Below are 24,806 nucleotides of genomic sequence, written 5' to 3' on the forward strand. Positions count from 1 at the left end.
TAGCCAATTAACAAGATCTCTGGAAAATTATGCCAGAAAAACCACCAGCCACAAACCTCACAACAAGTTCTGCAATCACAAAATGTACAGAGATTTACCCAGAAAATGTACATGACCAGGCTAAGCCTGAAGGAGGGGTCAAACGCATTATAGTCTCAAGTCCCTTCGTGCCCACAAGAGATCTAAGTCCAGCCCACCTTGAATTGCTTCTATTCTTATCTCCCACTAATTTCCCTTGTTTCTTAGTAGTTCAGATTCTTGTAGAGAGCTCAAGCTTACACTAAACCTTTATACCCATTTCAACTGTCTGCGTCTCCTGAATTTCCTGGTGCTTGGCAGACAATAAAAACAATTGTAAATTGCTTCATGGTGTGATTTCCCCCCCCACCCCCCACGTGCTTCTGTACAGTTTACATAAAGCCCTGATTCTTTGGCATAAAGGTTTTGCTTTGGGGTGGATCGAACATATTTTAAGAGGAAGAAGCATAAATTCACAGCCTTGAGTGATGCTGATCTCTGTTCTACGGGATGTCTTGTCTGCCAGAAGGACTACAAATTAAAACTCTTGTCGGGAGCCGTGACCAGACATCACCTTTCCTGCAGCTTCCCTGGATTCACCAGCAGAATTAACTGCCTGTTAAGGTTGCACTGTTATTTTCCAGCCACATTAAGCCCATGAGTGACAATTGAGGAGACCTCCTTCCAGCTTGTAAAAAGAAGCAGAGAAGTCCAGGCCAAGCTAAAACCTAATCTGAATTCAAGTGTCATTAAAAAGCTAATTAAATATAACCTGGAAGATTTACTGCCCAGGGGTATCACAATATTCAACAACATTCAGGATTACAACTTGGTAGCCTCTTTTAGAATAGTTGCACCAAGACTGGGATGGAGGGAGGGAATGGAGACAGCTGTGAAGCGTTAAGTTGTGCTGCAGCTTGAGGGAACCTGAAGGTCTTTAACTATATAATATGTGGCATGCTCACATGGGCCATATGTTAGCCAAGTCTTTGCAGATGAAACTATGGGGAAGGGAAGGAAACTAACCACCAGCATTGTAAATTTTCTAGATTTAAAGAACTTTCGAGAGTGACAAATGCAAAGGGTTAAGAGTTATTTAGAGTTCCACCTAAACTGACTACAAATCCCAGGCGTTTCATACATTCTGGACAGCCGCCAGAAAGGCAAGATCTGTATAAAAATTAGAGTCCCTTCTGGGGAATCTGGAGGGGAGATCCCAAGCACGCTTACCGGACAAGTCAGCCCAGCGGTGGGATTCTATCAGTTTCCCTACCGGTTTGGTGATCGTGCACTTGGCGCATGCAGCTTTCCAAACACCAGCTGAGGCACTGCCGTGCCAATCAGCTGAGAGGATAAAGAACAGAAAAGCTCATTGGTGGGTAGGAGGGCCAATCCTGCGCTTTTCTCTTCGTTCTCCTCTCAGCCAATTACCAGTTGGGTCAAACCGGGCCGAACCGGTAGCATGTCACTGCTGAGTCAGCCCCACCGAATTCAGCGGGACTTCCTTCTAAGGAAGCATACACTAATAAAGAGTGACACCGAGCGAGGGGACAACTCAACTCTAATCACACACAAGACAAGCTGCCTTCAATCAATTGAAATGCTGCTCACTCAACTTTTTATTATCAACACGGGGGAGCGGCGGGGAGTCTTCGAACCCGAGACAGAGAAACCCTCTTTTTTTCAACGCAGAGAGAACAAGCTTTCGTGCAACGCGATATTTCTCGTGCACGGTGTCACTTTCGGTTCTGTCCTCGGCGTGGAAGCAAAAAAACAAAAATGTGAAACCCATTGATTTTTCACACATCGATTACACCATGGAGGAGGGGAGGGACAGGGGAGGGAACAGCCATTGCGTGGATCATCCTGAGGCGAGAGGTGTTATTTCCATATCCAAGGCCTTTTCAGGCCTTTCACATCCCTGAAGGAGACGGGGAACCGGTTGCGTTCGGCAAAGCGCTGGAGGGAGGACTGTGTAGGTGGGTTTCTTTGTAGACGAACCAAGCGCTGCCAGCCCACAGGATCAGGTTGAGGAAGCCGACGACCTTAGAGGAAAGAGAAAGCGGGAAAGGTTCAAGATTTTTAGGCCTAAGCAGCCCAGTTTATTTCAAAGGGATGGGACGAGCCAAGCAGAAAAATGGAACCAAAGGCTTTGATTTCTGCTCCAGAAAGTGGCGGAAATGTATTATTCGCTACACCTTTAAACAATATATTTGATGGATGATATTGTACAGTTCAGGGGACCCCAAACTTGGCAACTTTAAGATTTGTGGACTTCAACTCCCAGAATTCCTCAGCCAGCATAGCTGACCAGGTCATTTGCTAACAACCCTGGTGAAAAGCTCATAAAATTGGGTGTGGACTCAGTTAATTTATTTATTTATTTATTTATTTATTTGATTTGCCAATTGTTTACAAGATAATAAGTATAAATGTATACATAGTTGTGAATACATGAAATGGGTACATATAAGAAAAATAAAAGAATAAGAGAAACAATAGGACAGGGACGGTAGGCACGTTGGTGCACTTATGCACGCCCCCTAATGCCGACATTGCTTGGCAGAAGCAATCTTAGAAGGAGGAGGAGGAGGAGGAGGAGGAGGAGGAGGAGGAGGAGGAGGAGGAGGAGGAGGAAAAGGAAGAGGAGGGGAGGAGGAGGAGGAGGAGGGAGGAGGAGGAGGAGGAGGAGGAGGAGGAGGAGGAGGAGGAGGAGGAGAAGAAGAAGAAGAAGAAGAAGAAGAAGAAGAAGAAGAAGAAGAAGAAGAAGAAGAAGAAGAAGAAGAAGAAGAAGAAGAAGAAGAAGAAGAAGAAGAAGAAGAAGAAGAAGAAGAAGAAGAAGAAGAATCAGTGTATGAATTAAGAGAGGAAGGCAAAATGACACAACACTGGAGTTCATTGACTGAATATTCCAGTGAGCTCAAACTTACACTTCTGTAATAGTTGTATTTCCAGGGGGTGAGCAAACCATGGTTTGCATTAAGGTCCCAGAAGTACCACAAGGAGGCATCTTCATTCCCCCCCAGAACTGCAGGACCGACATTTGGGTAACAGATGGTTAAAAACATGTGGCGAACTGTTTGCCAGCTGTTTCACATCAGGAAACGAAAGTAAGATACGCCTTGCCTTGCCTTGCCACAGGCTCAGCCCATGGAAAGTAGCTAGCAATAAAAATGGAAAGGCTCAGTCTATGCTCTCCCTAAAAATAAAATTTGGCTCCCTTTTTTTTGCATGACATTTTGACAGCACGGCCCTCCTGGGTCTTGCATGAGCTGCTGGCATCCGCGTGAAAGAAAATGTGTCTCCAGTTACCAAAAGCTGCGATGAATGTTACGGTATCTGCTTTAGCATTCTGGCATTTCATTATGGTGAAATGATTTCAGATAAATTGGCCTACCGTTTCCCCCCCTGATTTTATCCAACGAACACATCCTGGATTTCTTTTCTATCACAAAAGGGATCTAACCCTTTATTCAAGAACGTTTATTTTTTATTTTATTTATAAAATCGATTGGCCGCCCAGCTTACCTCAAGGTAATTCCAGGCGGCTTACACTATCGTAAAAGGTAAAATACTGTATATAAAGCAAAACCATAAATAAGTTAGTACAGAAAGTCAAACACTGCAATACAATGAAAAGACGGGGAGGGAGGGAGGCAGCAGGGGGAAGGGGTGCGGGGGGGAGGTGGGATCTGTTATTAACTGATCAATCACCTCCACTAATACAGATAGTCCTCGACTTACAATAGTTCCTTTAGTGACCATTCGAAGTTACAACATCACCGAAAAAAATGGCTTATGACCATTTTTCACACTTACAACCATAACTCCATCCCCATGGTCATCATCATTACCCTCTTTTAGTGAGGAGTCTGGGAAACTGAATGGAGCTGAGTGTTCACTGGCCGGATGCCCTTCCTGTCCCCAATGCAGAGTTACATTCAGCAGGTATAGTGAAATATCTGCCACTACCTAGGATCGAACTCACGTCCTCCTGATTGTGAGGCGAGCACTCTGCCTCTAGGCTACTGAACCATTCAGCATCCCCATGGTCATGTGATCAAAACTCAGATGCTTGGCAACTGACTCATATTTACAACAGTTGTCCCGTGATCCCCTTTTCAAGCCTTGCGACCAGCAAAGTCAACAGGGAATCCAGATTCATTTATGAACCTTGTTACTAATTTAATAAGTGCTGTGATTCACTGAACAACTGTGGCAAGAAAGGTCGTAAAATGGGGCCCTTAACAAATGTCTCACCTAGCAACAGAAATTTTGGGCTCAATGAAGCCGAGGACTACCTGTTTAGACAAGATATAAAACCAAAATCAAAGCGTTGGAATGAGCTGCCAAGTTCTGTCTGAAAAGGAAGCATGTCTAAGCAACAAAGGTCTTTTGTTACAAGACATATTTTTGATGTGCGAAATAACATACTGTGCCAAAGACAGACTACTCCATCTTGAAATTCTATCTCACAGAAGAAAATGCATCCCAAAGGAGTGGGTGGAAATGCAGAAAATGAGATAACTAAATAGCCATAGCACTTAGACTTATATACCGCTTCACAGTGCTTTTACAGCTCTCTCTAAGCGGTTTACAGAGTCAGCCTATTGCCTCCAACAACAATCCGGCTCCTCATTTTACTGACTTCGGAAGGATGGAAGGCTGAGTCAATCCTGAGCCTGTCAGAATCGAATTGCCAAATTGCAGGCAGCAGTCAATCAGCAGAAGTAGCCTGCAGTACCGCATTCTAACCACTGCACCACCATGGCTCATCCTCACGGCGAGAAGAAATTCTTTGGAATCACTGAGAACTTGATATAGCTTGACTGAAATTTCTGAAAATAGCATTTTCATTTGGAACATACAAGTAATCCTCAACCTATGGGCCTAATGGAGCCTGCCCATTATGATCGTAAGTCGTGACAAGTGTGACCCAATTTTATAATCTTTTAAAAAGGCATCGGTTTGCCAATGGATAACTTGATAATCCAGAACATCTACGACTGCGCGGAAATGGATAAACTCACCCAAAAGTTAAAAGACAAGGAAGACTCAAAAATTATACAGTTTGGGAAAACTGGTATAATTGGATAAAGGATAGAAACCAGTGAATAAACAGATAGGGAAGGGAAAATATAAAGAGGTTATGATAGGAGTATTTACCAGAGGAAGCACTGGAAAACTGTTTGATAAGAACTCACTGTCTAAATAATTAGAAATGTTTATGTTTTTATGTTTATTGGTTATGGATACCTTTTTGGCTTCGTATTTTATGAAATGTTTTGTATTATGTATATATTTTTAATGTTTAATAAAGTTTATTTTTAAAATTAAAAAAAGGCATCTGTTAAGCAAATGGTCATTGTGGGGTCATGGGATCACCATTTGCAGCTTCCTCACAGGCTTCTAAAAAGCAAAGACAACAGGCAAAAACAGATTCGTTTAACAACCAGGCTATTTGCTAACAACCATGGTAAAAAGGTCATAAAATTGGGAGTGGACTCAGATAATGCCCACATTGCTTATCGACAAAAATTCCAGTCTCAATTGTGGTCGTAAGTCAAAGAACCACCCGTATATTTTTAAAGTTGTACTTCTTGGAATCACAAGAGACATTGCATCGATGTTATATAGCAATGTATTTCAAACTTGGCAATATTAAGATGCATGGACTTCAACTCCCAGAATCCTTCAGCCCTCACATCTTAAAAACTGTTTGAAAAAAACACCGGTATAAAACTACAGGTAGTCCTTGACTTACAACACAGTTCATTTAGTGACTGCTCAAAGTTAATAACAGCACCAAAACAAGTGATAGCAAACAAGTGACCAAGTGACCACTTTTAAGCATTTTTAACAAATGATAATTAGGTGACCACTATGGTTGTTAAGTTAAACCCATTGTTCGCCGTGGAGTGCTTTTGCCAAAAACTGGAAGTATTTGCCAGTTTACAATAAAAAATGTCCCAAATTGTGGACACGTGACTAGGGGATGGCTGCAAATAGCCATAAATGGGAGCCAGTTTGCGGAGTGCCTGAAATGCAATCACAGGCCTGCAGGGGGCAGAGCAAGCATTGGAACTTCAAAACTGGGAAGTAAGTACCTTTTTTGGAGGGGGTGGGAGTGTCAATCATAACTTCCAATGGTCACAGTGACTAGTCACAAGTCGAGGACTGCTTCAGTACTCCCTACAAAACTCACGCCACCTTTCCAAACCATAAAGTTCTAAAAATGTTGGAGCACAGAAGTTTTCAAAGTTGCGCCTATGGAAACCAGCCAATGTTCATATTCCTCACCATGCCTTAAAAGAGTTGTACATGAATTCAAATTTCAAGCATGCCAAAACACGCTCTAGTACGAAACACACCTCAGACAGGCATGTTCCTAAATAAATACACTTATTTCCGATGGTTTATCTAGACCTACCTGGGAAAGCTGCAGTTCCCAGTACCTGAAGTTACCCTTTGCTCCCTTTCCAAGCCCCCTCACCAGAGGTGGTCTTCAGCAGATTCTGACCAGTTCTGGAGAACCAGTAGAGGACATTTTGAGTAGTTCGGAGAACCGGCAAATACCACCCTTGACTGGAGATTTTACAGGATCTGGCCCACCCCCTTTCAAAGTGCACTCCCCGCCGTTTTTGAATTCAGAATTCTGCTCCTATCCCAGGAGCTGCTGCTTAGAAGATAAATGTGATCATCACAAAGTGAGAAACATAAAAAAACAGAAGGTCAACGTAAGATAAGGTTCCCCATTCATGTTTATTGCCAACTCTTCCTACTGCTAGTTTCAGTTAACATGCAATTAGCGCTGTATTATTAGCCTAGTGTTCTCTCTCCAACAGAGACTGACCGAGAGAGTCTTTGGCAGCCTCATACCAATGGCAGTCCTGCCCCTTCCACCTGTTCCTTCCCCTCCTGCACCACAGGCCTACGTACCACAGACACATTCAAGGATCCCATCCTTCTGATCTCATTGAAATGGCAGAAACCGGGCTGTGTATTACAATATTCAGATCCAGTAACTATGCTGGGTCCGGTGGACACTTTGATATCGACAAGCGCCTTCGCCCAGGCCGATGTGCTGACCAGCCACAGGAAAGCAATGATGACCGTAAGGATGAAGTCCTGGAGAAGGAGGAAAGATAAGAGGCTTCAGAAGAAGAAAAAAATGATCCAAGCAGATCAATTCTATCATTCCAAGGACTAACATTTATCATATCATAACTCTGGGGTCCATCAAAAGTTTATGGACCAAGGAATGGTGCAAATTTTCTGCATGTAAAAAATTTGAGCGGGTGGGCCTGCTTGCAACATCTATCACAGACCCTGCCTTGTGTATTTTTGGTCTACAGAAAAGATGTCACACTCACCACAGTTCCTGGAATCCAGCGGCAAGAGAAAAGAGGAAGAAAGGTTTACTGTTATGGTTAGATATTTCTCTGAAGGATGCAGGACCTGTTCTTAGCATCAGAGTTCCCTGTTCTATTGCATCCAGCTGCCTAGGCATGGGCTGGGGTCTACACACTCACAAAAGGCATAGAGCAATGGACAGAGATGAGAGGAAAGCTACGTTTAAACAAAATTCACCAAGAGTGAGTAAATGAATCTTAGGACTTAAAAAAGAAATCATTTGTTGGGGAACTGCCAGTTATGCTGGAAGGAGGGGTAAAGCAAGGCTCTAGTTTGTAGTCCTTGTGTAGCAATAAACAGCATAAGCCTGACCTCCTCCAACATCCATGAAGCCTTATCTGCTCATTCCCAGTGGAAGGCAAGCAGTCTGGTGAGATTCTTGTAACATAGGTAATAGGCAATAAAGTTGCTGACTTTAGCTATTTACAAGTGGCTCTGGTTGCTTGAAACGGACACTCTTCTTGCTTTTATTCAAAATAACTGTTTTCCCTATAATATTTATCTTCTAATAGAGGGAAATATATTCATACTGAAGAAATACGTCTGCAAGAAAACAAGCAAGCTCAGAAGAGCACCAAGGACCTCTCGTGTCAAGCTACAAATATTCTACTCTATTAGTAAAAACAAAACTATGCTCTCAATAAATTAATCTTAGGGATAAATGGTACTCATAGTTGTTTTCCATCCATTAAATATGCATACCTTCAGCCAGTGCTATAAATAATAGAAAAACAAGGTAAAAAGCCAGTTTATGTTGACTTACAACCATAGGGAGTTTTCCAGCACCTCGATACAAGTGCATGTAACCGAGGTACAATATTAAGGCTCCGATACAATACAGGAACACGAGGACCGCAAAAGTGACGAAGAACTCTGCCGAGGAGGAGAAATCTCCCACCAAGTAGCTGGGCAAACTCCAAGTATTGTTGCATTTCATTCCTGGCTCCAGAGGTCCAAAGGAGATTTTGCTCAACCTGGTGACAAGAAGAAAAAGCTGACACTTAGATGTTTTTGTCCATGCAGGCATGTGTGCATGTGTGTCTGTGCATATGTGTCATGTCTCGAGTACTGCAATTTACATACTTACATCAGAGGTCCAAATGTGAGTATACAAGAGCAGGACTTGCAAAAAGTGATGGCCATTGTCATAATTTCAACCTAACTTTGATTTGCTGGGAATGTCCACCTTTTCTACCAGGATATGTTCCCACAAAGAGGGAAACTTCTTTGTCTCCAGCAATGTGTCATGCCCCTGGTGGAGACTGACTCTGAGGGAAAGGAGGAACAGCCGACAGGGAGTGGAAGTGTGGCTCCGGAGGTTGGGGAGGAGGCTGGGGAAGGGCAGAGGCCGGCTGGGCAGACAGAGGAGAACCCAGGCCCATCCCCTCTTCATCCTAGGGCACGCAGGGAGGAGAGGATAAGGGAGAGAGGTGGTCTACTGGGGAGGAGAAGGCCTTGATCCTCTTCATGGGCTGCAGCTGTGACAATTGGATAAAAGGATGGACATGCATACGGGCGAGTGCTGGAAACAAAGCATGGAAATATCTCTAATTTATTGTTCCTCTCTGAGTTTGGCGTCCTTCCCAGTGTGTGTTCTGACATCTGTGGATGTCTTCAAGCTCTTATCTTGCCTGGTTTGTGTTGTTTTTTACTCTTTATAATTTATAGGCATTTTTAGTTTAAACGGCATTTCCTCCTTCTTGTAACTGCTCGTGTGGGAGGTTTTTTTGGAGCTTGGAAGCAAAGTGAAGGAATAAAAGGGGCTTTATCTGTTTTTGTGACTGTGTTTATTTTGTATCCCACCCTGGGTCATCACACAATGTTTTTGCTGATCCACCTTTCTCTAAGTGTTTGCAGATCAGGTGTGTTTCTATGCAGAAGATTTTATATTTAAATCTGAGAACACTTGGGCAGGACACAGATAGTCCTCAAGTTACAATGGCAATTGGGACCAGGATTGCTGTCACTAAGAATATGTTGTCATAAAGCACCACATCATGTGAATGCATTGCTTACCAATGACAACCCTGGTTGCAATCTTAATCCCAAAACATGCAGCTCATTTAGTGGAAAATGGTGGGAGTCCCAGGTAAGGAGTGCACCCCTGCCGTTGGGAAGGGGGTGCTACAGGGTGGGGGGTGGGAGGCTTGCACAGGCCACATGCAAGCTGGAAGAGGCCAGGGGGAAGGATAATGCTACAATACCACTTAAGCACAGCGATGCCAGGGGAATAGATGCAGGGGGGTGGGCTTTAAATTTGTTAGCAACCGGTTCTCTGGTTGCTGGGGGGGCATGGCCATGGTGGGTGTGGCCTAGTTGGCTTCCTGGACCACGGCGGAGGGCGTTTTCACCCTCCCTGGGCTCCAGAGGCTTTTCTTGATCCTCTGGGAGGCCCATTTCCCCCCTCCCTGGGCTCTGGAGGCTCTCTGGAGGCCTGGGATCCAAAACGGGCCGGGTGGAGACTCCTGGGAGGGATTCCCATAACTTTGAAGACCGGTTGCAAGTCCCTCTCATTCGGCACAACTCTGAGTGGTCACTGAACAAGTAGTCGGTAAGTGAGGACTCCCTGCTTAGTACTCAGCCACTTGGGAACAAAACAGATTGGAAGCAATTTTTTTCCTCCCAATACCAAATGCGTTCCATAGAACCAGACATGAGGAAAAAGCTTGCTAATAAGTGTTTGAAAATGGATGATGAAAGTTAAACTTCCATCATTTGGGGGGGGGGGTGGCTGTGCAACTGAGTGAGAATTATTTCCAAATATTCCGCTGCCACAGGATATTGTAACCACGTGTGTCCTGATTACTGTAATCTCTCCAACAAAAATATTTATTTGCTCATTTATTTGATTCAAGATCCTGCCTTTCCACACGAACTCCAGATAGCTTCACCAACCTCCAATTTCCCCCCAACAGCAACCACACAAGGCAGATTGTGGAAATGGGCAGGACTGGCCCAACACCAGCTCTATCACAATGTTATTATCTTTACAAATAACTGTCATCTCCTACAATAACTTTTCTTGGATCACAGGCAGATACACCCAAGAACCACCAGGTGGGTTTTAAAAAGTGCCACGCTCTCACCTGAAGGGATAGAAGAAATCCCGGGTCCATGTGATATTTTGGTTATTTTTACAGGTGAGGAATATAGATGTTTTCCCACTGTATCCACCACAGGTAGCAAAGGCAAAAATGGAGAATATCTATGAGAAATTGAAAAGGGGGGAGAAAAGTGACATGTTAATGATGTTTTCCAGAGACAGAGGCAAACACAGTACTGGTCGTCTTCACAAGCACAATCTAGAATTCTTTTTTGCTCTTTAGAACCATCTTCCAAACTTCAGGTCTTTTGAAAGCTTGGTTGCAGACCCGTCCTTTGAATCACTTCAACGGAGATCTCTTAAGAACTTCAAGAGAAGTGGGTTCACACCTTGTATAGTTTAGCAAACTGATGAGGTTTGCACATGGTTAAGATATAAACTCCAATGGCTGGATTCACCCCATAATTTATGCCTCCCCCCCAAAAAAAATATACAGTGGTACTTTGGTACTTATTGTTCATTGGTTCCGGGAAGTGTGATGAGTACCAAAAACAATGAGCACCAAACAAATGTTTCCCACAAAGAATAACGTAATGAGTCATAAAGAAGCTAACATCGACAAGTTGTAGCTTGTGTGTTGAGTACCAAACAAATGATGAGTACTGGGACAAACTTTTGTGTCAAAATGCATTAAGTACCAAATTTGATGAGTTTCAAAGAAGTGGAGTACCAAGGTGCCACGGTATTAAAAATTTAATGCACAACATTAATGTTTGCAGCATGACAAGGAAAAAAGTAATGTTCAAATTGTGGAAGATGTTATCAAAGCCCTTATCAAACCTAATACAAATTTAGTTTTATTTATGTATCTATTTCTGTATGATTTTTATAAACAACTCAAGATGGTGAATATATTCCTCCTCCTATTTTCCTCACAACAACAACAACCTTGTGAAGTGAGTTGGCTTTGGAATCCCTATCACTGCAAAAAGACACACCATTTGTCTTTTAGTCCAATTTATCTCCCAGGTTTTCCAGTGCTCTTAAGGACACAGTCAAAACTACATGCCAGTTAAGAAAGACCAAGCTGTTCAGATTGACTGCAAACTATAGTGAAAGAGATGAACATCCAGAAAATAGTCTCCTGTTGACTGAGGCTGTGCAAATCCAGAGAGGTCTTTGAAACATTTTTCAAAGTAATTCTCTTTAAATGGCTAAAAAGCAGCCATGTTTTCTTCTTCGTGAGCTTGGAAGATGACATGGCTGTTTTAATGAGGAAAAGACTTCATGCACTTTTCCTTGGGTTCCAATATAGTACCGTGTTTTCCCGAAAGTAAGACCCTATCTTATATTTTTTTCTGCCACCAAAAAAGGCGCCAGCTCTTATTTTCGGGGGATGTCATCCACTGACTAACCTCACTTGCACATGTTGCCCCTGGCCTCCTTTTTTCTGTCAGAGGCCTTCAGGAACTTCTTCTGCAGCTGGCAAGGCTTTCCTGAAGGCCTCTGCAACCGATAACAGAGCTCTGGATCGATCTGTAACTTGGTTATCCAAAGGTAAGAAGTAGGGCAGCTCTACCCTCCCCATTCCCATCCTAGCTTAATTTTCACCCGTCTACTCTGGAGTGGGCGGGATCTTAATTAGGGCTTATTTTTTGGGGGTAGGGCTTATATTGGATGCACATGTAAAAATCAAGCTAGGACTTCCTTTCAGGGTAGGTTGTATTTTCAGGAAAACATGGTACCTTAAAAAAAAAAATCCACATGACCCTCCAGGCTAATTTAAAGCAGGCCGTTTTCATTTTAAATTTGTGAGATTAGACCCAGAAATTCCTGAAACACACATTTTCAATCCTATAAAGAAAAGCCAAGGTTGCGATTTCAACATCTTAGCCTGCTCCCCTTCCCTAAGTAATGATCATACTTAAAAGCCAGCAACCTGTTGTGCAACATTTTACAACTTGCTTCAGTTATTGCTTAGCACAAAACCTTCCCTCTCCAAAAGGTTGTAGTTTGGAATTAAAACCGTGAAGGGCAACGAAAAGAACAATGGAAAGTTGAATGAGTCAACCCAGGAACTGCTCATGGTCTTGTATCTCCAGTCAGGATTGTCCTAGGGATTAAAGGGAGAAGGTAAGAGAAGATTTTCCCGCTCTGGCTCTGTTGATTTCCTTGTGCTGTTGTTACGAACTTCCTCTCTCTGCCACAGGCTTACACAATTATTACCCAATGTGAATAGAAGCGCTGAAATCGAACACAACCAACCACACCTTGGGCTGCTAGTGGAAGGACAAAAGATCCATTTGGATGATAACACGTCAGAAAAGCAAACCTAGAAATCTCCACATATGGAGGCCTAAGCACCCAGCCACGTTTTTTTCTGAATAGCCCTGAAATACCATTAGAGAAGGGGTGTCAAACAGAAGGCCTGGGGACCGGCCCCAGCCCACAGGATACTTAGATCTGGCCTATGGGGCCACACTGGATATAGAGAAGGACCGGCCCATGGTGCCTCTGCAAGTGAAAATGGAGCTTGCAAGGGCTGTGCACACCACCCCCTCAGCTCCGTTTCCGCTTACAGAGGGTTGCAGGCAGGCATGATATTCCCCTCTGAAAAAAAAATCGGGGCCGGCCAAAAGAGACCCCCCACCGCGCGCCAAGAAATCGCTGCCCAGCTCCCTTTTCCTGCCGCTCAGAGGCCTCCGCTCGTACCGCCCTCGCCCGCCCGGGCTCCGCCGCACCGCCCGCCCGCCGGCTCCGCACCACCCGCCCACCCACCCGGGCACCTGCCGCACCACCCGCCGCTCGCACCGCCCGCCCGCCCGGGCTCCGCTCGCACCGCCCGGGGGATTCCCAAAAAAATCGGAATTCCGATTTTAATCAGAAGAATATCATGTCTGGTTGCAGGAGACCATCCCAGCCGAAATGATGTTTGCAAGGGCCTGCGTGGCCCCCTCAAGCTTCATTTTCCCCGACAGGTTGCAGGAGGCTGTCCCAGCCAAAAATGGTGTTTGCGAGGGCCTGTGTGGCCCCCTCGAGCTCCATTTTCCCTGACAGGTTGCAGGAGGCCGTCCCAGCTGAAAATGGCGTTTGCGGGGAGGCCTGCGTGGCCCCCTCGAGCTCCATTTTCCCTGACAGGTTGCAGGAGGCCATCCCAGCCAAAAATGACGATTTGCGAGGGCCTGCATAGCCCCTCGAGCTCCATTTTCCTTGACAGGTTGCAGGAGGCCGTCCCAGCTGAAAATGGTGTTTGCGAGGGCCTGCGTGGCCCCCTCGAGCTCCATTTTCCCTGACAGGTTGCAGGAGGCTGTTCCAGCCGAAAATGGTGTTTGCGAGGGCCTGCATAGCCCCCTCGAGCTCCATTTTCCTTGACAGGTTGCAGGAGGCCGTCCCAGCCAAAAATGGTGTTTGCGAGGGCTTGCGTGGCCCCCTCGAGCTCCATTTTCACTGCCAGAGGGTTGCAGGAGGCCGTCCCAGCCAAAAACGGAGCCTGTTTTCACTGGCAGACTGCTCAGGCGTCACCCTGACACAAGTGACATCATGCTGCCCACCCTCACCCTGGCCCCCGGAGATCAAACACAACTCTGATGCGGCCCTCAATGAAATCGAGTTTGACATCTCTGCATTAGAGGGACTTCTAAATCTACCGTTTCTACAGGTAGTCCTTGACTTACAACAGTTCAATTAGTGGCTGTTCAAAGTTACAAACAGCACTGAAAAAAGTGACTTTGGATCGTTTTTTCACACTTACGACCACTGTACCGTCCCCATGGTCACGTGATCCAAATTCACACTCTTGGTCACCGACTTGTACTTATGGCGGTTGCAGTGTCCCAGGGTTATGCGATCCCTTTCTGCAATCTTCTTACAAGCGAAGTACGGAAGCCTGATTCACTTAATGACCGTGTGACTAACTTAACAACTGTAGTGATTCACTTAACAACTGTGGCAAGAATGGGCGTAAAATGGAACAAAATTCACTTAACAAATGTTTTGCTTACCCAAAGAGATTTTGGGCTCAATTGTGATTGTACGTGAAGCATTACCTGTATATAAGAACTCACACAAACAAGTATTTCCTGATTTCATTCTTTCTGAAATCTTTCTCTTGGGAACAAAAGGCTTCAGATCACAGGAGAAAATACAGAACCAGTTTGCATCATTTTGCTTCTGCCCCATTTTAAAAATTAATTTTGGCATCCAATTAAAGTGTCATAGACTATTTTCTATCATTATTAATTTCATTTTTTTTTTGTAAATTATTCTTTCCTTGGAGTCATCCAGCATAGCATGCAAAAAGAAAATCATGTTTCTATAAATAAATAAAATAGACAAAATGATCTATCATTTTAAAATAGCCCAATAATTTTTAAAGCAAAGTTCATTTTTAGAATAAGACAAAAGGAAGTCTGGTCCCCTAGTGCAGTATTTTAGGTGAATGACTTTAGCTTCTGTTTAAAAGAAAACAGTATATTTGAAGAAGACAATTAATACTCTTTTATTCCTTCATATTCCCCTTTGGGTTTATTTTCTTCGCCATCACTGTTTCTTTGTCTTGTGATATTTTTGTGGGGTTTTTTTTTGTATTATTCTCTGTTTTTAAAAATGTTTTAACCATTGTCACTAAGAGTTAGACAGCCTTTCCATTTGTCAAATTATTATTGATCCATAGTTTGCTGGAACTCATCAACCATATGTACAGGTGTACCTCAGCAATATTGTGGGTTCGGTTCCAGATCATTGCAATAAAGCAATATCACAATAAGGCAAGTCACATAACTGTTTTGGTTTCCCATTGCATAAACAAGTTATATTGATATTATACTGTAATCCATTAAGTGTACAATAGCATTATGACTAAAAAAAACCGTACGTATCTTAACTGAAATACTTTACTGCTAAAAAATTTTAACCATCCAGAAGTTATAACCTTTTTACTGTTGATGGATCTTGTATTTTTTTTAAAAAGCAGTAAAACAAGGTATGCCAGTACATAGGGTTGTACATACCACTGTCATGAGCTATGATTTACAAATCAAAATACTTGGGTTCAAAGAACTTGTTAAGGTTGCACTGGATGTTTATGCAATGTGTGAGTCCAGCTTTATATAGCTGAAAATTTAAAGGACAGGAATAATTGCTGCATCTGTATCCATTCCTTCCTTGGGTATGCTTGGGATGCAAGATGAAATCCTGCAGATGTCAACTTTTAGTTCATTAAAATCTTGAAGAATTTGGTTGTTTACCTCTGGGCTGTTCACCATGATGATCATGGTGGATACTCCTGCCAAATGTTTAGACTTTAGACAACATCAAACCACAGGTAGGCCTTGACTTAAAACCAATTTATTTAGGGACTTTCTGAAATTATAACAGCACTGAAAAATGTGATTTACAACCAGTCCTCATACTTACGACCATTGCAGCTTTCCGTATGGTCATGTGATCAAAATTTGGGAGCTTGGCAACCGGTATGTATTTACAATGATTCCAATGACAGTCAAACGCGGGAAATCAGGAAATCCAGGCAGTTCAAATGAATGTAAAGGTTTCTTGCAAGTGTACGTTTTCTATAAGAATCTGAGCTACTAACGGTCCAAGCAAATTGGTGATAGATAAGAGTCAAAGGAATTCAAGGTGGGCCGGACTTGTGAGTGCAAAGGGATTTGAGGCTGATGATGCATTTGACTCCTCCCTCGGGTTCAGCCTGGTCATGTCCTACAATTCTGTGGTTATGTCATTGTTATTTCTAACCTACCCAGCCAGCTTCTGACAAGCAAAGCAATGGGGGAAGTCAGATTCACTTAACAGCTAAAGTGATTCACTTAACAATTATAGCACAAAAGGTCGTAAAATTGGACATGACTCACTTAATATCCTCTTTGTTTAGCAATGGAAATTCTGGTCCCAATTGTGGTCATAAGTTGAGGACTACCTATATTCAGAGTGGGGAAGTCAACTGTGATTGTGAAGAGCTGCAGAGGATGCTCCAACAGCAAATTCAGTTTAAGTACAAAGCCAATGATGTTCAGATTAGAACAAGTGATTGTGGAGTCTGAACTATCTCTAACAAGCCAGGAAAACAATATTGGGGTCACAGTGGACAGCACAGTTAAGAAATCAGCTCAATGCAGTAGTTGTTAGAAGAAGCAAATTCCATACTAGGGAATCATTAGGGAAGGGATTTAAGACTAAAAATGCCAAGATAATGCTCTTACGTTGCAGGATATACCCATAAATCTGCAGCGCATATATAAACCCTAAAAAAAAAAGCGGAAAAAAAATACAACTGGAAAAAGGGCAGCGGAGAGCAACCCAAATCATGCAAAACTTGGAACTCTTTCCATTTCAGAAACGATTAAAATATTTTGTGACACTCAATCTATGTTGAGGGCCGCAGGCTTCCAAATATCGGTTACCAAGCGAACAATAACAACAGAAGGATTTGTTCCCTCCCTCTCTCCATTGCCAGCAGCCAGAGGCCTCTGTTGGTCAATGAGAGAAACCAAATGCTTGCCTGGAGGCCTCATCTAGCAAAATTATTCTTACATTATGTTTCCTGGAACAATCTAGCCCAACATGATCATGTGGGAGGTATGTATCATCTCAGAATCATCACTTTCCTTGGAATTTCTTCTCCCGGGCATTTCTGCTGAAGCAACATCTTTTGAGTTTGCTCCTCAAACTTCTAAGTGCAGAAACAGAATCTGTGCTGGCTAGCTCTCTGCCCGTCTCCCTACCTGTCCAATTAATATGGCCGCCCGTCTGACAAGAGCTTCTGGGCGCGTGAGGTTGTGTCATCTGGTGTCCGGTGCAAGAAGTCAGGAGCCAGGACAGAGTTCAAAAATACAAATTCATGCGACGACATAGACACGAGAAAAACTGAGATACTAACCGGCAAAGGCGAACTGGAGATAGATAATTGTCCATGGATTTCAAGGTGGGGGCGGGGGGGCTGGACCTAGGTTTCTTACATGGGTGTAGAGACTCTGAAATGATCCAGACTGGTCATCTCCTACAACTAACCCTAGAGAACTGTTGAGGCCTGTTGGCCGCCAGCCCATACAGCAGCCAAATCAGAGGAGCCGGCAGCATGGGAGTCAGGGTCAGCATCAGGGAAACCTGGGAGCTAGGAGGAGGAATAGAGCTGGCAGAAAGAGACAGAGAGAGACAGAGACACACACAGAGAGACAAAGACAGAGAGAGACGCAGAGAGAGACAGAGACAGCCTAGGCCATCGTTAGCCTTCAGATGGAGAATCAACAGTCCCCAGGTCTGGAGGTGGTTGATGAAGAAGAGGAGGAACAGCTGGGTCCAGTGCCTGACGTGTGCATGCTCAAAAGGCAGAGGAGAGGAGAGCAGTGGAAATCTATGGGTTGGTCCTTGGGATGAAAAAGCCACAGCTGCCCCATCCTAGCTCTGGGATAAACGGCAGGGGGGCGGGGCGGAGATGAATAGGTGTGACAGACAACTCACTATTCATCTTCCGGCCAGATGGACTTGTTAGCCTGCGAGATAAACTTTTTGCCGGGGCTGCTGGCATTCCTAATAAAGGGATCTTTTGAGTTCACGTCAGAGGGTGTGTCGTGTTTGGGGAGCTGGGTCAGAACAAGAAAGAACCCGCCCTCCTTCTCTATCCAAAACTTCCCGATCTCTCAAGATCTTTGAAAAGTAAGTGAGCAACCCCTGACTTGTGACTGGAGGAGTGGAGAGGCCCCAGTGGCTGTGGGCACCCCAAGGTGTGGGAAGTAGAACATGGGTATCTCAGGGGATAGGGAGAGGCCCGAGACAGGTGGGCTTGTGCCTTGAAATAGGTCCTCCTGGGTCTTTCCCACCCATTAGGCACGACGGGCTACATTGCATGACCATATGTTCATTTAACAGGCTCCACTTAATGACTATATGTTCATTTAACAAATGCATTGGGGAAAACAAGGATAGCAGGGCCATTAAGTGAGGTGATTCATTTAATGGTCATCCTGACTTTTGACTGTAATGGGCAAGATCCTATCTGTAGTAGGGTCACTGTCACTAGAAGGCCTCCAAAATCCCCTCCTCCTCTGTTCTTTTTAATTCTGTAAATTGGTGCCAGATTGTAACCTCAAATTTGACAGCACCAATAGCAATCAATAGTAGTGGTGCATTTCAAAAATTGTTACCACCAGTTCAGTGGGTGTGGCTTGGTGGGTCCGCTTTGCATGCACGCACATACTTTGTGTCCATGTGCGTGCCAAACATGCACTTTGCACAGGCACAGAGGCGTTTTGACTCGCCTCCTGCAATCCTGCGCTCTCCCTGTTGCTTCAGCAGCTGCCGCACAGCAATTGCTGTACCGCGCAAAGCAGCTGCGCTTCAAAAGCAGAGGATATAGAGGAGCAGGGGGGAGCAGGGGGGCCCAACAGAGAGCTTTGGAGAGAACCGGTTTGGTCTCCCCTGCTCATCGCCGCTACCGGCTCAGCCAAACCAGTAGAATACCACCACTGAGTAATAGCCCTTAGACTTATATATCACTTTACAATGCTTTACAGCAGGGGTCTCCAACCTTGGCAACTTTAAGCTTGGAGGACTTCAACTCCCAGAATTCCCCCAGCCAGCAAACCTGGCTGGGGAATTCTGGGAATTGAAGTCCACCAGGCTTCAAGTTGCCAAGGTTGGAGACCCCTGCTTTACAGCACTGTCTAAGGGGTATACAAAGTCAGTACACTGCCCCCAATAATCTGGATCCTCATTTTACCAGCCTTGGAAGGATGAAAGGCCAAGTCAACCTTGAGCCGGTCAGGGTGGAAAGAATCGAACTCCTGGCAATGTGAGCAGAGTTAGCCTGCAGTAGTGCATTCTAACCACTTGCGCCACTGCAAATACATGACAAGACTCAGAAATAAAAAGAATCCCACAATCAATGCAGTTTTGCCTGGTACCATCAAGTGTTGATAATTTCAAGAGTGGACCTCAAGTGTGAAAAAAAAATTGTGCTTCCCCCATGGAGCCCAAAACAACTGGGGGTTGCCACCCATATTTAATCAGCATCCTACAGAAGCGAAACAATACAAGCACAGCCCCAACGAGCTTCCTGTTATGGAGTGACTGTTTTTATGCACATGAGATTTGATGAAGAACAAAATCTCATGGAAAGCAGAGTAAAAATGCTATCAGACCACTTTGTCTTCCATTTCCCTTTCAGTGTTTTTAATTCCCCTCTACTGTTAGTAAAGCAAGGGTCGGAACACTTAATGCAAATCAATATTCATTAAATCAATATCATGATTTTGAGCCCAGCACAGTTTACTCTAAATTTAGAGTAAGCCATGATGGGCTCTAAATCATGATAACTGATTTAATGAATCATGCATTTATCTAAAAATGTTCCAGATCGTTCCTGGCCAAGATGCAAATTCTCCCTGGATAGGAAACATCTCCCACTTCTAACGTGCTTCTAATTAGGCCTCTCCCATTTCCGCCCCATAGCAAAAATACAAGCAAACTCTCACTTAAAAAGAAAAACTGAAAGCAACTTCTCTTGCCAAGCTGCATCTTAAATTCTCCTCGTTATACAGTTCTTTCTTTACAGCACAAGGCAAAGCCTGGGCTGTGAGCTTCCCCCTCTCTCTAGCCAGAACAATTCCATAACATCTGGTTCACATCCTACCTCTATACCAGGGGTGTCAAACTCGATTGCATTGAGGGCTGCATCAGGGTTGTGCTTGACCTGGGGGGCAGGGGGGCGTGGTCATGTAGGTGTGGCCGGCTTGATGTCACTCATGTTGGGGGCACCTGTGGTGGCCCAAGTGCTCTACCATCAAAAACGGCTCCATTTTCGGCTACGATGGCCTCCTGCAACCCTCTGCCAGAGACAACAGAGCTCGGGAGGGCTACAAGCAGCCCTCCTGAGCTCTGTTTTCACTGGCAGAGGCACCGCGGGCCAGTCCTTTGCTGTTTTCACTGGCAGCTCCGCAGGCCAGATCTAAGCATCCTGTGGGCTGGATCCAACCCCCAGGTGTCAGCTTTGGAAGCCATATTCCACGCTGCCACATAGCCTGAGAAAGTGGGAGGGGGTGATTTCAATTAAGTAGCTCTAGGTAGACAAAATAAAATTCTTTTCTTAGTTCAAGGCCATTGAATATGGCTCAGGATGAAATAAGGATCTTACTTTTGGACGAATCATGATTGGGCCATGTGATGTGATGACGATCAAGGCGGGATGGATTTGTAGTTTGGGAAACTGTGGAAAGCCCAAAAAACCTGTTAGATTCGGGATTCCACAGATGTGCCAGGGGCTATTCTAATAAAGGTGCTTTTCAGATATGTTTGTCTCGGAGTTACTGATTGGAATGGAGCTTTGCTGGAACGCTGACAACAGGCCTTGATTTTTGACACCCCTGCTCTACACCTACTCTAACTACGCACGCACCCTCCAAATTATTGAAAAAGACCACCCCCAACATGACTTGGCCATGGGAAAAAAGGAAGGACCCCCATCATCCATGGTGGACTTCCATCCTGAGCCAGTTGAGCATCCACACCCACCGAAGGAGTTAAGACTGCAATTCCCACTAATCTCATTAGCCATATGAGAGGGAGCTGAAAGATATCTCAATTGGAAATAGCAAAGGAATGGCCTGCGGTGCTTCTGGCAGACAAGACGGGGTGTGTGGAGGGGCCCATGAGACCCCCGGCGCCCCATTTTTTACCTTAATAGCCTCCTGCAACACTCTGCCAGCCAAAAGGGGGTGCAAGGGGCATTGCACACACACACCAGCACCCTGTTTTCAGCCTAGATGGCCCCTTGCAGCACTTGGCGGGTGGTCCCCTCCCCGTGCCCCATTTTGGCTGGCAAAGCGCTGCAGGAGGCCGCCCAGGCCGAAAACGTCCCTCCTGTCTCCCACTACCACCCTGCTGGCCCACGAAGGAAAAGTACCATGCTGATCCGGCCCTCATAGAAATCCATTTTGACACCCCTGCATATGATGGAGGACCATGCTCAACGTTAAATCTAGCATCTCAGGCTTCCCTTAAGATAGCATTTACCAATCGCCACTTGCAATTCCTGCCCTGCTCTGTTTGAAAGGCTTGTGAAATTAATCTAGTATTAAAAACAGAATCCCATCAAAGCCATGATCAACAATCAGATACTGTACTCGGGTATTTGGGCGTATCAAGCTCTTACTCATGCTCAAATGCTTTTCTCACAAACCTTATTTGTACAGCTTTGCAAAGGTGCAGCAAGGACATGTTAGGTTTGCTGCATCTGTTGTTTATCCAGGGAAGCATTTGAACACATTACTTTTCCAGGCAGAACTGGCCATTTTGAGAGTTCTTCCTTGTTAAACTGTTTATCTGTAGCTAATCCTCGACTTACAACCATAATTTGGAATAGAATTTCTGTTGAATTTCTGTTGCTAAGCAAGGCTTAGCATTAAGTGAGCCACCCGATTCTGCAACCTTTTTTTTTTTGGCCACAGTTAAATGAATCAAGCAGTCATTAAGTGAATCTGGTTTCTCCCACTGTCTTTGCTTGTTGGAAGCCAGCTGGGAAGATCAGAAATAGCGATCAAGTTCTAAATAAAGGCTAATTATTGTCAAGCGCCAGAATTTTGATCATGTGATCAATCAGTTATTATTCACATTTTTCAGTGATTTCAAACAGTCGCTAAATGAACAGTTGTAAGTTGAGGATTAACTGTACTACAAACTTTAAGGCAGTGCAACGTTAAAGAATCTGATGATGTAAACCAGGGGTCTTCAAACTTGACAGCTTTAAGACCTGTGGACTTCAACTCCCAGAATTCCTCCTCCAGTCAAGTTAGCTCAGGAATTCTGGGAGTTGAAGTCCACAAGTCTTAAACTTGCCAAGTGACCCTTGATGTAAACTATACTCCATGAGAGAGATATCAATCCATATGCATTTAAGGTCACCCCAAATTCCCTTAGAAGTAAACACTGGGGATTTCATTAATGTTTAAATGCTTTTCTTTCCCAGAATTCAGACCCTGGAAATCATTTTTTTAAAACCATTAAACCAGTCATCTTTCCTCACAATATCATCATCACCATCATTTTAGCCATTGTCCATCCACTGCAAAATGAAGGCCTTTCCTGCATGTTTCCAACCAATACATTCTTGGGCTTTCTTTTTGCCCACAATATTTGCTGACCCCCACAATATATTCTAAGCCAGAGGTCTCCAAACTTGGCAACTTTAAGACTTGTGGACTTCAACTCCCATACCTGGCTGAGGAATTCTGGGAGCTGAAGTCCACAAGTCTTAAAGTTGCCAAGTTTGGAGACCCTGTTTCTAAACCAATGGGTTTTAAAAAAAACAAAAAAAAAAAACTTGGCAGCTTTAAGATGTCTGGATTTCAACTGTTGACTGGGAAATTCTGGGAGTGGAAGTCCACACATCTTAAAGTTTGCCAAGTTTGAAAAATCCTGATCTGAACTGTTGCATGGAGTCCTTGGTACACTCAAGAGCCTCTTACAGATATTTCACTACCCAGCTAGGCAACATCTCCAACGATCTGCTGTTACCTGTTACCTAGAGTTTGTAATGAAACATCATCAAGTTTGTAATCATCAAGAAAACCACCAAGCTCAGAGAGTACAGGCAGACCTTGACTTACAACAGTTCATTTAGTGACCGTTCAAAGTTACAATGGCACTAAAAAAAAGGTGACTTAGGACCATTTTCCACACTTATGACCGCTGCAGCGTCCCCCATGGGTCAGGGGATTTACATTCAGATGCTTGACAACTGACTCGCATTTATGACGGTTGCAGTGTCCTTGGGAGGGGGCGGTGTCCCACGACCCCTTTTTGCAACTTTCCTACAAGCAAAGTCAATGGGGAAGCCAGATTCACTTAAAAACTCGTGTCCCTAATTTAAGAACTGCAGCGATTCACTTAACGTGGCGAGAAAAGTCGTAAAAAACAGCTCAAACTCACTCAAGACATGTCTTGCTTAACGACATACATTTTTCAATTCGGGTCAATTGTGGTCATAGGTTGAGGACCGACGTGTACCAAGGACTCCACAATTCAAACCTGAGCTACAAAGACTCTCTTTCTGTTGTGTAACTAGTTGCACCCTGCAGTCAAACCACACCAGGTTGGGTTGTTTTTTTTTTAAATCATCAATAAATCAAACTACAGTGCAAGCAATACAAACAAGGCCTAGAATTCCCTTGAACGGGGCACCATCTGGAAGCAAGCGGTAGAAACAGAGGTGCCATTTTGCTCTCTTCCCCAGGAATAAACTTATACAATAGCTTCTTCGGGCAAAGGCGCCCATTTCACTCCTCCACAGCCCCGGGGATCAGACCTCTCCCCTCCCCCCGCTCCACGATCGTTTTCTCTTGCAAACCCCCCTCCCCCCCCGCTAAAGATCCCGTGTTAAGCGATTAAGCCTCTCTGGATTCCTTCAAGCAACGTAACGGGCCCTTTGGATCCGGTATTCTTGGGGAAAGAAGCCAGTCGTTGAAAGGGGGCGAGCGGGGGGGAAGAAACCCAACCGATTCAGGCGCAATCTGTAGTAGTGGATTTGAGAGCGACCCTTTCGAATCGCGGGATCTCTGGCCGCAGATTCCACGGCTTAGGCACGTTGGCTCGCGGGGCGAAGACAGCGCAACTATGCGACGGAGGGAAGCGGGGGGGCGGGGGAGAGAGAGAGAGGAAAATTCCCAAAAATAGATCGCCGGAGGATTTAGGGGTGTGGAAGAGCCATAAGTTTCCTAGAAGGAATCGAAACATTCAACTTCGCAGCCCGGAGGCCACGCCTGTGTTTATAAATCCGGCGGGCGGGTGCGGGGGGGGGGAGAACCACGGGAAGGAAAGGTGGAGGGGAGAGATAGGAAAAAATGCAGGCGGAGGCGCTGGACTCTGCAAGCAGAGCGGGAGAGAGGGAGGAAAGTTCACCCGATCCTGGCTCGGGACAACGGGAGGGGGAACCGGGGGGAAAGGAACCGACTGCAAACCCCCAAAAAAAACACCCCCGATCCTTCCCACCCAGGCGCGGCGGGGGCCAAGGGAAATCGCAGAGCCCGGATTGCACGCGTGTGCCTTGCAGTCGCGCGTGGCGCCCCCGGTTTCCTCCTTTGGCGTTACGTTTTCGTCCCTTCGGCTGGAGGGAGCGGGCCCTCCGCAGCAGCCCGCCCGGGCTCGGCTGGCTGGGCGCCTCCCGCCGCCGCCGCCGCCGCTCAACTTACCCATTGCAGGACTTTGATGAAGCCGAGCGGCTCCTTGGCGGGCCCCAGATCCAAATTAAACCCGGACATTTCCAGCGGGGAGCGAGCGGAGCGCTAGGGAGGCGTCTCTTTCGGTTTGTCGCTCCGGGAAGGGG

The 24,806-nt window shown here is 45.0% G+C and overlaps 1 protein-coding gene across 1 annotated transcript; it reads right to left on the reverse strand.

The window, feature by feature from the left end:
• Positions 1 to 1,613: 1,613 nt before the first annotated feature.
• Positions 1,614 to 24,806, reverse strand: LOC113419885 (synaptophysin-like protein 1). Its single transcript, XM_026679484.2, has 5 exons — positions 24,673 to 24,806; positions 10,518 to 10,636; positions 8,195 to 8,405; positions 6,958 to 7,146; positions 1,614 to 2,063 (listed from the first exon to the last, which is right to left on the reverse strand). Exons 1-5 carry the CDS (start codon positions 24,739 to 24,741, stop codon positions 1,932 to 1,934), a joined length of 720 nt encoding a protein of 239 aa, XP_026535269.1. The 5' UTR covers positions 24,742 to 24,806; the 3' UTR covers positions 1,614 to 1,931.

This window comes from Notechis scutatus, chromosome 8, assembly GCF_049901735.1.
Source record: "Notechis scutatus isolate UNSWTSFEM ecotype Mainland chromosome 8, rNotScu1.2, whole genome shotgun sequence".
NCBI lineage: Eukaryota > Metazoa > Chordata > Lepidosauria > Squamata > Elapidae > Notechis > Notechis scutatus.